Here is a 14,703-nt window from a genome sequence, read left to right on the forward strand (position 1 = left end):
TATGTATAATGAATATTGCAATGCAAGTATTTTAATGCATTAATTATGCCTTGTGATGCACCATATAATGCATTCTCCACATTGTATTGCTTAATTATTGTTATAACTTTAGAAAGTATGCATTAAAAACACGACAAAAAAAAAAAAACTTGTATATTATAATGCATTTTAACCTTGGTAACAATTATTTATGAAAAGACATAATGCATTACAACATAAATTATGAATAACTTCATAATGCACGATACATAAAGGTTTTAAGTAAAGCGTTACCAAAATTACATAAAAAAAGAAATTCATTTTCATGACTTTTTCAGGCCTGAAAATGGTAATTACACAATTTCTAGGTTAAAGAATTTCATAATATTACCATACTTGCTTAAAAACCATACATTTTATGATATGTTTTATTAGTTAGTGCTTACTCTTATTAAAATATAAAACTATTTAAAATAATAAAAAGTTTTTAAAATGTTTTTTTTTTTTTTTTTTAACACTACCATGATGATAATACCGTGATATTGTTTAAAATACCTCTCAGCACAGTGATGTGTGGATATGAGAATCAAATACTGCATCATGGACAGCATTTTCAATGACTTTTCCAAGCTTGAAAATTAGAATTGACCAATTTCTAGGTTAAAAATACTATAGTACTACCATAAATGTGACCCTGGACTACAAAACCAGTCTTAAGTCGCTGGGGTATATTTGTAGCAATAGCCAAAAATACACTGTATGGGTCAAAATTATCCATTTTTCTTTTATGCCAAAAATCATTAGGATCTTAAGTAAAGATCATGTTCCATGAAGATATTTTGTAAATTTCTTACCGTAAATGTATCAAAACTTCATTTTTGATTAGTAATATGCATTGCTAAGAACTTCATTTGAACAACTTTAAAGGTGATTTTCTCAATATTTAGATTTTTTTGCACCCTCAGATTCCAGATTTTCAAATAGTTGTATCTCAGCCAAATATTGTCCGATCCTAACAAACCATACATCAATGGAAAGCTTATTTATTCAGCTTTCAGATGATGTATAAATCTCAATTTCCAAAAATTGACACTTAAGACTGGTTTTGTCGTCCAGGGTCACAAATGTTCCAAAACCATTGTATAATCATGCACTTTGTGGTTTTTATATTGGTTTCCTTATAAAACATGCTTACTATTACTAAAACGTTAAAATATTAACAATAATAAAATAAATATGAGCATAAGCCATGTAAATATTATGAATATTATTTTGAACACTGTCAAGATGGTAATACCATGGCATTGTTGAAATGTACCTCAAAGTACAGTGACATACTGTAAGGATAAGGAAACCAAATGGTCCATCTTTCAACATTTTCAAATTCCTTGATATTTGCAGGGTTTTTCCTGGCCGTGGGAACCCTGATAATGGATAGGATGAGGTAGGAGCGGTCAGCGTGAGCTGCTTTGTTAGCACTCCAGCACTGATAAATGATTTACGATGCCGGTTTCTGGAACATCAATACCATCTCTTTTCTAATTAAAAAGAAGCCACCCACAATATTGCACACGACGGTATTCAGTCGAGCAGGACGACGAGAAGATCATTCCAAACGAAAAGCTTCTGCAGCAGAGGATTCATCGTGTTTTGGAACAATTTTATTTCCATAGTTTCACATTTTCAGTTAATGTGCTGAGTAGATCAATTGAAAACAAAAGCGGCGGGCGTGCACGGTTCGAGTTTTTCCAGTGAGTCAGACATGTTTTACTATGTTACATATGGACGTCCTTTCAAGTAACGGAAAGTGAAAAAGGAAACTTAGGTAATTCTGAGTCAAACGTGCTCACTTTTGATAGTGAGTCACTCTTGAGGGGGATAGTGTGTGAACATTTGCAGCATTGCAAACGTAAGATGAGTGTATTTGCACCAGTGATGCTCAACTGTAGAAACACTACCACATGTGCACATGAGAAAAACCATGCCTAGTATCTAAAGATGATGCTAAACCTTCACGTGCATACCAAATACTACACTGCATTCAACAAATGCACTATAATAAATATGTTTTTCTACTAATATTGTTTAAAAAAAAATGCATACAGCTTGTTTCCACATTGGTCATTATGTTGATTTGTTTCACAAAATTGATTTCTGTGTAAATTATGATGTACAGTTTGTTTTGGTTTCACAAATAATTTGCAAAGATATTAATCTGCGCATATTTCATGAATGAGGTTTAAAGTGAAGAAAAATAGCTACTACTAACCAAACAAAAATTACCATAGTATAACCATACATTTTATGATTTTTTTTTTTTTTGGTGTGTATTATTACTAAAATATTACAATATTAGAAATAATAAAATAGAAAAATAGAAAAATGCTAATGCAAATAGCAATAACAATATCCACATGAATGATATTCACTAATAAATACTCGTACCAAAAATTTGTACTGTAGTATTATCATACATGCTCAAAAACCATTGTATAGCCATACATTTTATGACCTTTTTTTTATTAGTGCTTATTGCTTATTATTACTAAAATATTAAAATATTTAAAATAACAATAGAAAATTCAATATGACTATAAAAAACTAAAACTATGTCAATACGAAGAAAAATAGCTGTAAAAATATCATATTAACTAAAAAATAGTAAAAATGCAAATAGTACCAAAGTATTACCATACATGTCTAAAATACATTGTATAATCATTTATTTATTTATTGCTTACTATTACTAAAATATTAAAATATTTAAAATAATAAAATAAACAACACTAACAAAACATTGCACCAAAAAGTACCGTGATATTCTCTGAAATACCTTCGAGTACCAACATGAATATGGTAATCATTCAGTGGCATGGTTTTACCATCTGATTCTGCCACAGTATGTTTTGTAAGTCAAAGCAGTTACACTTGACTGTTCGGTTTTGGCTCAAACTTGAAGTTCATCCTGTAGTGTGTGTGTGTGTGTGTGGGTGGGAGGTTATGGTGGGTGTGAAGTGTGGCCCTATGGGGACGTATAGGGACTCTCAGTTCATCACGTGACCTTCAGAGAACCACAAAACCACCACAGACAGACAGACAGACAGCCAGATGGAGTCATGCTCAGACAATAGGGGGCGCTAGAGAAAGCCCTGATCCAAACCTAGTGTGCTGCCTACACAGACCACCATGAGCAAACCCAGTATTGATTATAAATACTTTTATAGTTTGAAAACAATCAATAATCCATTTCACAGTTCAATCAAAACTGATTATTCTACCCAGTATCTGTGTGCTGTTTTTTATTCGTTTTTAAGTATTGTGTCATTAGTTTAGCAACACGTTATTAATGTACAACTCTCGACTTGTTGTTGACTATGCAGAGCATTACAAACCAATCACTAGTGAGGTTTCATTTCAGTTAGGATGCTAAAGACTTAAGGCTCATTCACAGAAAAAACGACAACTAAAATGATAACTATATAACCACACCAATGGACGATAACATTCTGTTTATTAAACGCACGCACTGGAGTTCTGTCATCTGTCACTTTAAATGCTCGTGCTCTTTAAAGTCAGGTGGATTCTGATTGGCTGTCAGTGTTTTTATCATTCATCATCTGGAAAAAATAAATCACCGTAATTTCAACAATATTTTTAGTCTTTAGTTATCGTTATTGTTGTGGTGTGAATTGGAATTAGAATTATGAAGCGTTAACGTGACACAGTTTTGAACTAAAAACTAAATTTTTTAAAGTGTTTTGGCCATTCATTTACACAACAACATGCAAGCACTCCGTGTAAAATACAAATATGCAAATTTGTGAAAACGGTGACGTCACGCGCACGTGTATTGCTAATTTAGTCTATAGGAATGTGTGTGTGCACCAACTACTGGCCTGGCATATATAATACAGCGTTTTTAGTCGTGTTTGCGGATTCTTTTTTACAGCGTTGTTGCCTGAATGCAAAACCTTTCAAAAACATAAAAGAAAAAAATGTTTACATTGTTGTCATGTTAAACGTACCCTTAGAACGATTATTTACTTTTTAGGTGTCATTATAGTTGTTTTCCTTAGTGTGAAGGTCCAGAAACATATGCTAAAAAAGTATGCAACTGCACAAGCTCGATTTTATAACTAGTATGTGTTGCATTGGCAGTGTATGCTATAGCACTGATATTAGCATCTGTGTACTTGTATAGAGTATGTTTGTGGTCTGATAGCCGCTTGGATCAGAGCTGAAGAAGGTAAGAGTGTCGGGTCTCACCCCTGAAGAGGGCAGTCTTTTCTCCTCAGGGTTGGGCCTCACGGGTAAAGCGCCGTACAGCCTAACACCTCGATCTCCTACACCGTATCTGCTCTGAGAGATGGAGAAAAGAGGAGACAGAGAGGAGATAAAAACAGAGGACAACGGGCCCGACTTAGAAGAGTCTCAGAGGAACAAGAGACACAAACCACAGGAGACAATCATCATCACTAATCAAAACATCAGCAATAACAAACAGGATTTCAGTGGTGTTTTCCCTCACTAAAATGATACTAGGCTGGATGCTGTGGCCGGTTTCCAGGGTGTTGCTATGCAGAGTGGTTGCTAGGATACTCCAGATGGTTTTAAGCAGCTGTTTGCATTCTAATTGGTTGCTAGGGGGCTCCAGATGCTTTTAAGTGTGTTACTATGTGGTTGTCAGGGTGTTGCTATGCAGTTGTTTGCATTCTAAGTGGCTGCTGGGGGCTCCAGATGGTTTCAATTGTGTTACTATGTGGTTGCCAGGGTGTTGCTATGCAGTTGTTTCTGTTCAGAGTTGTTGTTAGGGGGCTCCAGATGTTTTTAAGTGTGTTACTATGTGGTTACCAGGGTGTTGCTATGCAGCTGTTTGTGTTCAGAGTGGTTACTAGGGTAATCCAGATGGTTTTAATTATGTTATATGTGGTTGCCAGGGTGTTGCTATGCAGTTGTACAGAGTGGTTGCTAGGATGCTCCAAATGGTTTAAATTGTGTTACTATGTGGTTGCCAGGGTGTTGCTATGCAGTTGTTGGCATTCTAAATGGTTGCTAGGGGTCACCAGGTGTTTTTAAGTGTGTCACTTTGTGGTTGCCAGGGTGTTGCTATGCAGTTGTTTGTGTTCTGAGTGGTTGCTAGGGTGCTTTAGATGTTTTAATCCTGTTGCTATGTAGTTGCTAGGGTAATGTTTTCTAGATATGGCTCCCCCCTCAGTGTGTGTCTATGTTTTTTTTTTTTTTTGCAGCTGTTTTATCATCCAGAAGGTGTAAATTGTGTGTCTGAACTGTAATGCTTGCTGTCAGGGCTTTGAGCACATAACTATCAGCACTAGTACTAGTGATGATTGACTTAAACGCCACTAATAACATATTGTGCTCAGCAGGAATAATGACATATGAACTGATTTCAGTCAGTCATTCTGGCCTCTTCCCACTGCGTGTATCAGTGTGTGTGTGTGTGTGTATGTCTGTGTGTGTGTGAGTGAGTGTGTGTGATCTCCTCTGTCCCGCTCTGTGTGTGAGGCTTGTTTGAGGAAACGCTCCCGGCAGGAGTTTTGGCAGTCTAGGTTTTGGGAATCGGAGCAATCCAACATCTAATGATTCACACAAGAGAGTGTGCCAGAAACACACACAGACATATTAAACTAGAGTAGTGTACTTGTAGTGCACACTGCTGTCTATCAAATGACCCAAGAGAAATATTACAAGAGGATGATGAAATACGGCCTCAGGCTCATTAACAAATTACCATGGTAAACGTAATACCACAGTATTCTTTGAAGTACCATGGTATATGAACAGTGCTGGGTAGTAACTGATTATATGTAATCTGGATTATGTAATCAGATTCCAAAAATGTAGTATGTGTAATTTGATTACATTACATTTTAAAATGTACATAATCAGATTACGTTTACTTTCTATGGATTGCATGATCACAATTCCAAATTTAGGTCATACACTAATAAGTCTATAAGTAATCCAAAAGTAGTCAGCATACATTACCTAAAATGAGTAAGCTAAATTACATTACTAACTTCAATTTTCATCATGTCATTTGTAATCAACAGCCTACAATTTGTAAGTAATCTACCCAGCACTGTGTATGAATATGGAAAAGACAAAATAGGTAGGTTGTTTATTTTAAATACTCACTCATACAACAAAAGTACCTAACATGTTTGATCTTTGGACATGCACATCTCAAAGTACCACAGTAAAACCACCTGACACATCACAGTACCATGGTACCTTCGATCTCTTCTAATTGCTTGATGTCAAATCTTTTCTCACACTAATATTCAACAATCATTCTCTCTCAGCCAGTCTTCATAACATAAGCAAACCCACACGTGAAGTGATTCAAGCGGTGGATGAATCTGCATATCACTGTAAATCAGAAAGTGCTGTATGACTAACAATATGCTGTCAAGTAAATCCAGAGTGCCGTATTTAGTGCGGTGAGAATGTCCCTCATCAGAAGTGGCAGCATGGGCCGGCCGTGATGACTGCGCCGCTAATCGCCCAGACAGACTGGAGGGATCGTGGGATGTTGTCATCTACTTTTCTTTCTTTCTCTCTGATTTGTATCTCTCTCATCACTGCAGCTAAACTTAGACAGACGACAGGGGTTTTCTGCACCTCGTGTCTTCCTGTTAACCGCCGCACGTGTCCGTAATCGATGTGCCCTTTACTGCAAACTTTACTGTAACCCGTGGGTGACTTGAGGGGACATTTCTGAATGTCTCTACCAAACAGATACCAGAATGATTGTGGTGAAATTGCCTGTTTGACTGGAAGTTGAGTTTAAAATAAAAAGCTCATGGATAAACATTAGTAGTTGACATGTTGTTGTGTATTTCTGCTAGCTTAGCTAGCTTGCGATGTGGCTACAAACACATGCAGACACATACAAACACATGCAAATACTTTAACACAACCAGTGAATCACACTGCAGCATTTGACTAATATACATACATACATACACTATACTGTGTGTATGTATATATATATATATATATATATATATATATATTGAAATCACACTAACTTATGCATGCTTAAGCATGCTAGGGAAACTCATTTAACATATTGTTCTTCTGAATTTAACATATTATTTAAAAAAAACAAATTGTAATTGACAAAGCTTAAATAAACATTAGATGAAAAACATATATAAAAATGAGATAAAACATTAAATTTATTAAATTATATTGCAATAAAAAAATTTAAATAATTTAAACTTAAAAATAAATTAAAACTAAATAGAAATATATTTAAAAATCTAATAAAAATGTCACAAGTGCATGAAATTAGTAAAAATTATAAACTGAAAATATAAAAATAAAAGCTAATTAAAATATGGATACATACTGTAACATTACAGTATATAAATAAAGCTAAAATAATGCTGAATAAGACCAGGAACATGTATATAGAGAGGTCATGTAAGCATGCAATGCTGTGTTAAATATAAAACCGCTAATGCCGACTCTTTCTAACACGATAGTGAAGGAGAAAGGATGTTTAAAAACAAACAAACAAGACCAAATCCGCATCAAAGAGAAACTCAAAGCACCAGCTGCTTGATGCAAATGTTCCGTAAACCACAAGACCATTACTGCAGTTTGAATATTGGATATTATTACAATGCAAATTGCATAGGGCCAGAGATTAAGTTGCAATTATGGCCTGAAAAGCATCTAGACCGGTGGAATGATTCTATTTCAGGCGCTGCGCGCTGAGCTGTCGACAGTAGGGATGTACTTAGTAATATTAAATATAGTATAAAATACTAGGTGGTGTGGCTGTGTACTAAGTGTGTGTGTTTAAGCGATCATGCCAAACACTTAACGCTGCTCAATAAGGGTGCGATAAATTAACTCGACCAGCAGGAGAATAAATGTCAACCCTGCGGTGGAACCCAATACTTAAAGGAACAGTTTAGCCAAACATGAAGATCCTCATTTCATTCCAACTCATACAATGCTATTTTTGCATGTAAAACTTTCAAGGAATGTTCACTTTGCTTTTTTCTATACAGTTCATAATGACCAAGTCTGTCATGCTTCAAAAAGGATAAAAATACCACTCAAGTACCGTAAAAGTAGTCATTGTGACTTCTGTGCTATAATTATAATTATAAAAACTCTTCTGACTCAAATGTAAGATACTTTTATGATGTTTTTGTCTGTATATACTTTCGTTGCATGGGAAAGAGCAGCGTGAGGGTGTCTGATGAGTAAATGATGACAGGATCTTCATTAGTGGGTGAACTAGTCCTTTAACTGGAAGTTCTGTCCAGTGCTTTTCCGTCTGTGAGTCATAAAACATAATCAAAACAAACTAATATAAAAGAGGGCGACTGATTATAAATGAGACGGAAACTGATCCGTCTATGGCTTTCTTTCTTTCTCTTTGGAGTGATCATTAGATTTCTCGTTAGTCTCTCACAGATTCTGTCTCATTATGTAAATAGGGGGAATTGTCTTTTGGGTAGTGTGTGTGTGTGTGTGTGTGTGTGTTTAATTAGGATAACACAGAAAAATGGGGATGGGGTGCTACTGAACACCTGCAACACAATACAACACACACACACACACACACACACACACAGGCCATTAGGATCTGTGCTGCTTTTGTGGGGAAATTTGGAGAATTACACAAATGAATTCAAATATGGTCAAATAATGGAGTTGACTATTTATTGCACTCTTATACATAATCAAAATAGCTGTAATATTTCATAAACCTTTACCTGATACGTTAACACTCACTAATTTAATTTCTGAAACACAAAAAAATCTCAAACTGGACAGATGTTTGATATTTAAAAAGTCACGTCTGATGTTAATCAGTCAATTAATTTGCCAAGTTAAGTAAACTGCACATTAACAAAACCCCTAAAATCTTTAAAAAATATATATATATATTTTTAAATACAATCTTTTTTTGAATAAATACGTACAACTAAGCACATTTCTGTATGTCCCTGAATTGAGGTTCAGTCAGATTTAACTCATTTCCGAGCACAAAACTATAGTCAAATAAACCCATACACACAGTCTGCATTATTTCTGTAGGACGCTGATGTTTCTCTGAGACATTTAACTACTTAAAACTAATCTAAAGGGAACGAGCGATCTGAGCGATGGCTTTTATTTCTCTCTGTCATTGCATCACAGCTCAAATCTCTAAAGCACACAATGTTCCCACAGGCCTTTACATCGAAAATAACTCCGGCTGGACGCCGTCCAGTTAATAACTGTGTTTGTACAATCAACATATTGTTTTGGCCATGTGAAGATGAATGACCTGTTTAAACGGGAGAGACAGACAAACAGAGAGAGACAGAGCACCGCTGATCGAATGAGTAGAAATGAAAATAGTCAAGCTGCTGTGAATATTTACAGATGTTAAAATATAAATATGCTAGCAGATTTTCACATTTTCTGATGAAAATGAGTGCTGTTTGACTATGCAAAGCTCACCGCGGTATTGCAAGGGTTTTGTGATTGGCTGGGACGTTGCTATGCAGTTGCCAAGGTGTTGTTATTGGTTTTTACTGCATTGCTATGCATTTACTAAAGTTTCCTGGCTGGTTCCTAATGCATTACTACGACGCAGTTGCTGCAGAGAGTAATAATGGATTTTGTGATTGGCCATGGTTGCTAAGGTGTTCTCATTGGTTTTCAATGCTGGGTAGTAACTGATTACATGTAATCTGGATTACGTAATCAGATTACAAAAAAGTACTTGTAATTAGATTATATTACATTTTAAAATACTCGTAATCAGACAACATGCTACTTTTTCATTGATTACATGATTACATATTACAATTACATTACAAACACATTAAAATGCACAAATTCATGTTATTTCTTATATTAATTTACTTGAAGTTCCCCAGAGATTTTAAGGTAATTGGGTAATGGTCACATGACATGCAGGTAAACAAATAAAACATTTAGCTTTTTTTATTTTGAGTGTTTATATTTACCATTTTTTTATGATTTAATTGATTAGCTTTTCATTAAACTCACAAACCCCCTGCAGTTTCAGAAAAATTGTTTAATGTACTTCATGTTGTTAATAACAAAGGATGGAATATATATTCTTTCTCTTTGTATTTTTTTACATCAATATGGTACAAGATTATCCTGTTTAAATCAATGCGATAAACAAGTTTGGAGTAATCTACAAGTAATCAAAAAGTAGTCTCATTATATTACTTAAAATGTGTAATGTAATGGATTACGTTACTAACTACCATTTTTTTAATGTAATTTGAAATCAGTAACAGAGTACAATTTGTAAGTAATCTACCCATCACTGCTTTTACTGTATTGCTATATGTTTACTATGATGTTCTGGCATGATTTAAGTACGCAGTGAATTTGCAAGCACACGTGCATGTGATCTCGCATGTTTCAGCGTTTCCGTCTGCGACTGTCAAACTCACAGTCAGAGTGAAAACAAAAGAGGCCAATCACGTTACTTTCATTTCAAACACTCAAAACATCCAATCAGAGGCGGGTTTCACTTCTCACCCTCCAGCGCAGCTGTAAAGGTGATGCTGACTGGATCATATGATTCACACTGAAAATACCTTCTGACTGTCAATCATCCTTCTGAGTTGACATAATCACAAAGATGCTGACAAACTTTCTTATGAGTAAAAACGTGCACAGAATTTGAATGCAATGATGCCCACAGGACAGAAGAATCATAAACTAGACACTAATGAGATCAAATCAAGACTGTAGTATGTTTCTACTGACAGAAAGACCTATTAGGGTCTCATTAGGGAATTTTAAGTTGATATTTCAATTAAACATAACTAAGAAAGCCATTAAATTTAAAACAAAGCAACATTTGAGCTATAAAACGTTCCTCTAACAATTCGACTGTAAGCTTGGCAACAGGTTTCTGTAGCTGAACCAATCGCCGTCAGGCTTCCCTGTTCCTCATCCTCTTTCTTTCCAGAGTATTTGGTGTTATGTCACCGTTCCATACACAGTAATGACAAAAAAGAGGCCGCATTAAAATAATCTTCCGTTCGCAGGCCAGACAAAAGAAGGAAAGTGATTTCTTAACATGAAAGCAATCTACTTACAACCATCTGCTCGTCGTCTAAATCAAAAGTGCTGTTTCCAGAGAAAAGCCTTCCAAACGCTCGCTGCCAAACACACATTTGAGACGTGATGGAGTTTGAAGAAGCCAAGTCGCAAAAACATTGTTCTCGCAAGTTAAGACAAACTCATTTGGATGCTAAAAGACAGACAACAGACCAGTGAAACTTCTTATGCTGAATTCAGTCCAAATCAGCACACGCTGTAAAAAAATAACGATTTCAATTAGAACCGCAAAGTGTTTTACAGTCTGATGCCATACGAGAAGTATTAAACTTCAGTCTGTGTGTGTGTGTGTGTGTGTGCGCTCAGACATAAATGTGCTTTACTAAGTGATCAGATGCAGGATTTTCACCTACTGAACGATAAAACAGGTGAAAAAAATCCCAAACGATCACAGAAACACTTGGGCCTGTAATTAACCACATAGCAATACACTAAATATCTCCGTAGCAACCACCCAGAACAGCCTAGCAACTGCAAAGCAATCTCCTGGCAACAACTAAAACACTTAGCAACCCTGTAGCAACACACTAAAAAATCACTCAGAACTCCTTAGCAACCACATAGCAACACCCTGGCAACCACCCAAAACAGCCAAGCAGTAAGTTTTACACTTTAAAAATAAAGCTTCAGTTCAAAGACACAAAAAAGATTTAAACTATAATGACTGTATTTGACAACATTAGACTTTTAATTTGTCTAAAAACCAATTTGAACTCCTTAGTAACTGCACAGCAACACCCTTGCAACTAACAAGAACAGCCAAGCAGTTGAAACACAAGTAAAACTATGATTGCATTTGACAACTTTAGACTTTTAATCTGTCTAAAAATGAATTCATAATGCCTTAGCAACCACATAGCAATGCCCTGACAACCACCCAGAACAAGCAAGCAGTAAGTTTTAGACTTTAAAAGTCTAGTTTGAGTTCAAACACAAAAAAGTGAAACTATAATGACTGTATTTGACAACTTTAGACATTTAATTTGTATAAACATATTTCAGAACTCCTTAGTAACCATATAATAACACCCTAGTAAGCCACCCAGAACAGCCAAGCAGTAAATTTTTTCAATTTAAAAGTTTGAGTTCAAACACAAGAAAAGTAAAACTATGATTGTTTTTGACAACTTTCTACTTTTAATTAGTCTAAAAATCTATTCAGAATGCCACATAGCAACGCCTTGGCAACCGCCCAGAACAGAGTAGAAGTACATTTTACACTTTAAAATCCAGTTTGAGTTCATATACAGAAAAAGCAAAACTATAATGACTGTATTTAACAACTTTAGACATTTAATTTGTATAAAAATATTTCAGAACTCCTTAGTAACCACATAACAATACCCTAGTAACCACCCAGAACAGCCAAGCAGTACATTTTATACTTTAAAAGTCTAGATTGAGTTCAAACACACAAAAAAGTGTAACTATAATTATTGTATTTGACAACTTTAAATTGTCTAAAATATTTCAGAAATCCTTAGCAACTACATAGCAACACCCTGGCAACCATTTAGAACAGCCAGTCAGTAGGTTTTACACTTTAAAAGTCTAGATTGAGTTCAAATGCAAGAAAGGTGAAACTATAATGACTGTATTTGGCAACATAAGACTTTTAATTTGTCTAAAAATCAATTTAGAACTCCATAGCAACCACATAGCAACACCCTGGCAACCACCTAGAACAGCCTAGAGGTACGTTTTACACTTTGAAAGACTAGTTTGAGTTCAAACACAAGAAAAGTAAAACTATGATTGTATCTGACAACTTTAGACTTTTAATCTGTCTAAAAATAAATTCAGAATGCCACATAGCAACGCCTTGGCAACCACACCAGAACAGCCTAGAAGTACATATTACAATTTAAAAATCTAGTTTGAGTTCAAACACAGGAAAAGTGAAACTATAATGACTTTTAATTTGTCCAAAAATCACTCTGATCTCCTCAGCAACCACATAGCAACACCCTAGCAACTGTAAATCAATACCCTAGCAACCACCAAAACACTAGCTCCCACATCACACTAAAAATCAATTTGAAACTCCCTAGCAACCACATAGCAACACCCTGGAAACCACCCAGAACAACCAAGCAGTACATTTCACACTTTAAACACAAGAAAGTGTACTTTGAAAAGTGAAAACTGCAGACTTTTAATTTGCCCTACAGCAGAAGAGATTATATTGAAAGCCTGTACAGCAAAAATAGGTGAATATATATTTCCGTACATGAATGTCTAATACCTTTCTAACACGTCAGACATTTATTGGTGTATCCAGGGCATTAGGCTGGCGACAGCGCTAGTGACAGTTTTAGCCCGTGAGTATGAGACCTTCTGATCCCGCCGTGTGTGTGTGTGTGCACGTGTGTGTAATGATCTCATGGGGTTTATTTTCCACAGCAGATGTCTCATGTTGAACAACACAGTAAATTGGCGTCCATGCTGACAGACAGATCAACATGTACTGAAAATATGAGAGACATGCAAACACACACTCATACACACAAATACAAACATTATCGTTTCATCTTAGGCAATTAAATAAGATTAAAACAGGTTCAGTTCGGCGGGCGAGTGTGCATATGCAGGTGTCATCGAATCTAATCTCATTTTAGCTGCTCATATTTTTCCTAAAGTTTATGTCAAACCAGCATCAGAAAGAAAAATCACAAATGCAGTCTCTTAAAAATCTCAATCCTCGCCTGCATATGAAACAAAATATATGAAACATGAGCTATGAATGAGCAATCAAATGTTCCTGTGGGGTTGCCAAAGTAAGATTTCACAAAAATGTTTCACAAAACCTCATAAAAATGTCTTTTACCACCATATCCATGATAAAAGTTCATAATAAACTAAAACTCAACAGGTTTGGGTTTAGCAGCCAAATAAAGTTCGCAAGCCACAGAATTAATTCTCTAAAAATAAACGTTAACAGTTTCATCAGGAATAATGTCGAATCTGGCAGTCGTGTGTTTACTTTATGAGTAATGCAATTATATAAACTAATACCAGCACATTTCACAGACGAGCCACACAGCGCTGATCTGAGGTCAGTTTCTACTCAAACACTGAAGATGCAGCTGCGTCCCTACAGAAAAATTGCAACCGACTGCAAATAAGCGACGTCTTAAATGTGCAACATCTCAGGCCTATATGTCCGTTGGCGTGGGAGATCGTTGCTTATATCTGCTGAAAAAGATGATTCATGTTTTCTGCCCTGGAGACTTTAGCACCGCAATGATGGCTACAGAAAACTGTTTGTGTGATACTGAAAGTGCATGCTAAGATATTGCGGTCAGCACAAAACAGCAAAGAGTCATTCTAACGCCATGAATTCAGGTCTGGTGGAGTTGTGCAATAGGGTATAATACAACAGCATTCAAGAGTTCTGTTAGAGAACCTAGTGTGCTGCACTGCTGTCTACAGCCTGCATAGACAGCTGCCTGCTAAGACTGCATCATCACTGCAAATGAAAAATTAAATATAAAACATACTCATCTACGCAACAAAATGAATACAAACACTATTGAGGCTCAGTTTAAAGCTCTATCTGTTTTGCATTTTGAAATATATATG

The 14,703-nt window shown here is 35.6% G+C and overlaps 1 protein-coding gene across 1 annotated transcript in view; it reads right to left on the reverse strand.

Moving 5' to 3' along the window:
- Positions 1 to 14,703, reverse strand: part of tox2 (TOX high mobility group box family member 2) — a 126,243-nt gene that overhangs the window by 75,822 nt on the left and 35,718 nt on the right. Inside the window, 1 exon segment of the mRNA XM_058778247.1 lies at positions 4,246 to 4,338. Coding sequence (XP_058634230.1) covers positions 4,246 to 4,338 — 93 coding nt within the window.

Source organism: Onychostoma macrolepis, chromosome 06 (genome assembly GCF_012432095.1).
Source record: "Onychostoma macrolepis isolate SWU-2019 chromosome 06, ASM1243209v1, whole genome shotgun sequence".
NCBI classification, from domain to species: Eukaryota; Metazoa; Chordata; class Actinopteri; order Cypriniformes; family Cyprinidae; genus Onychostoma; species Onychostoma macrolepis.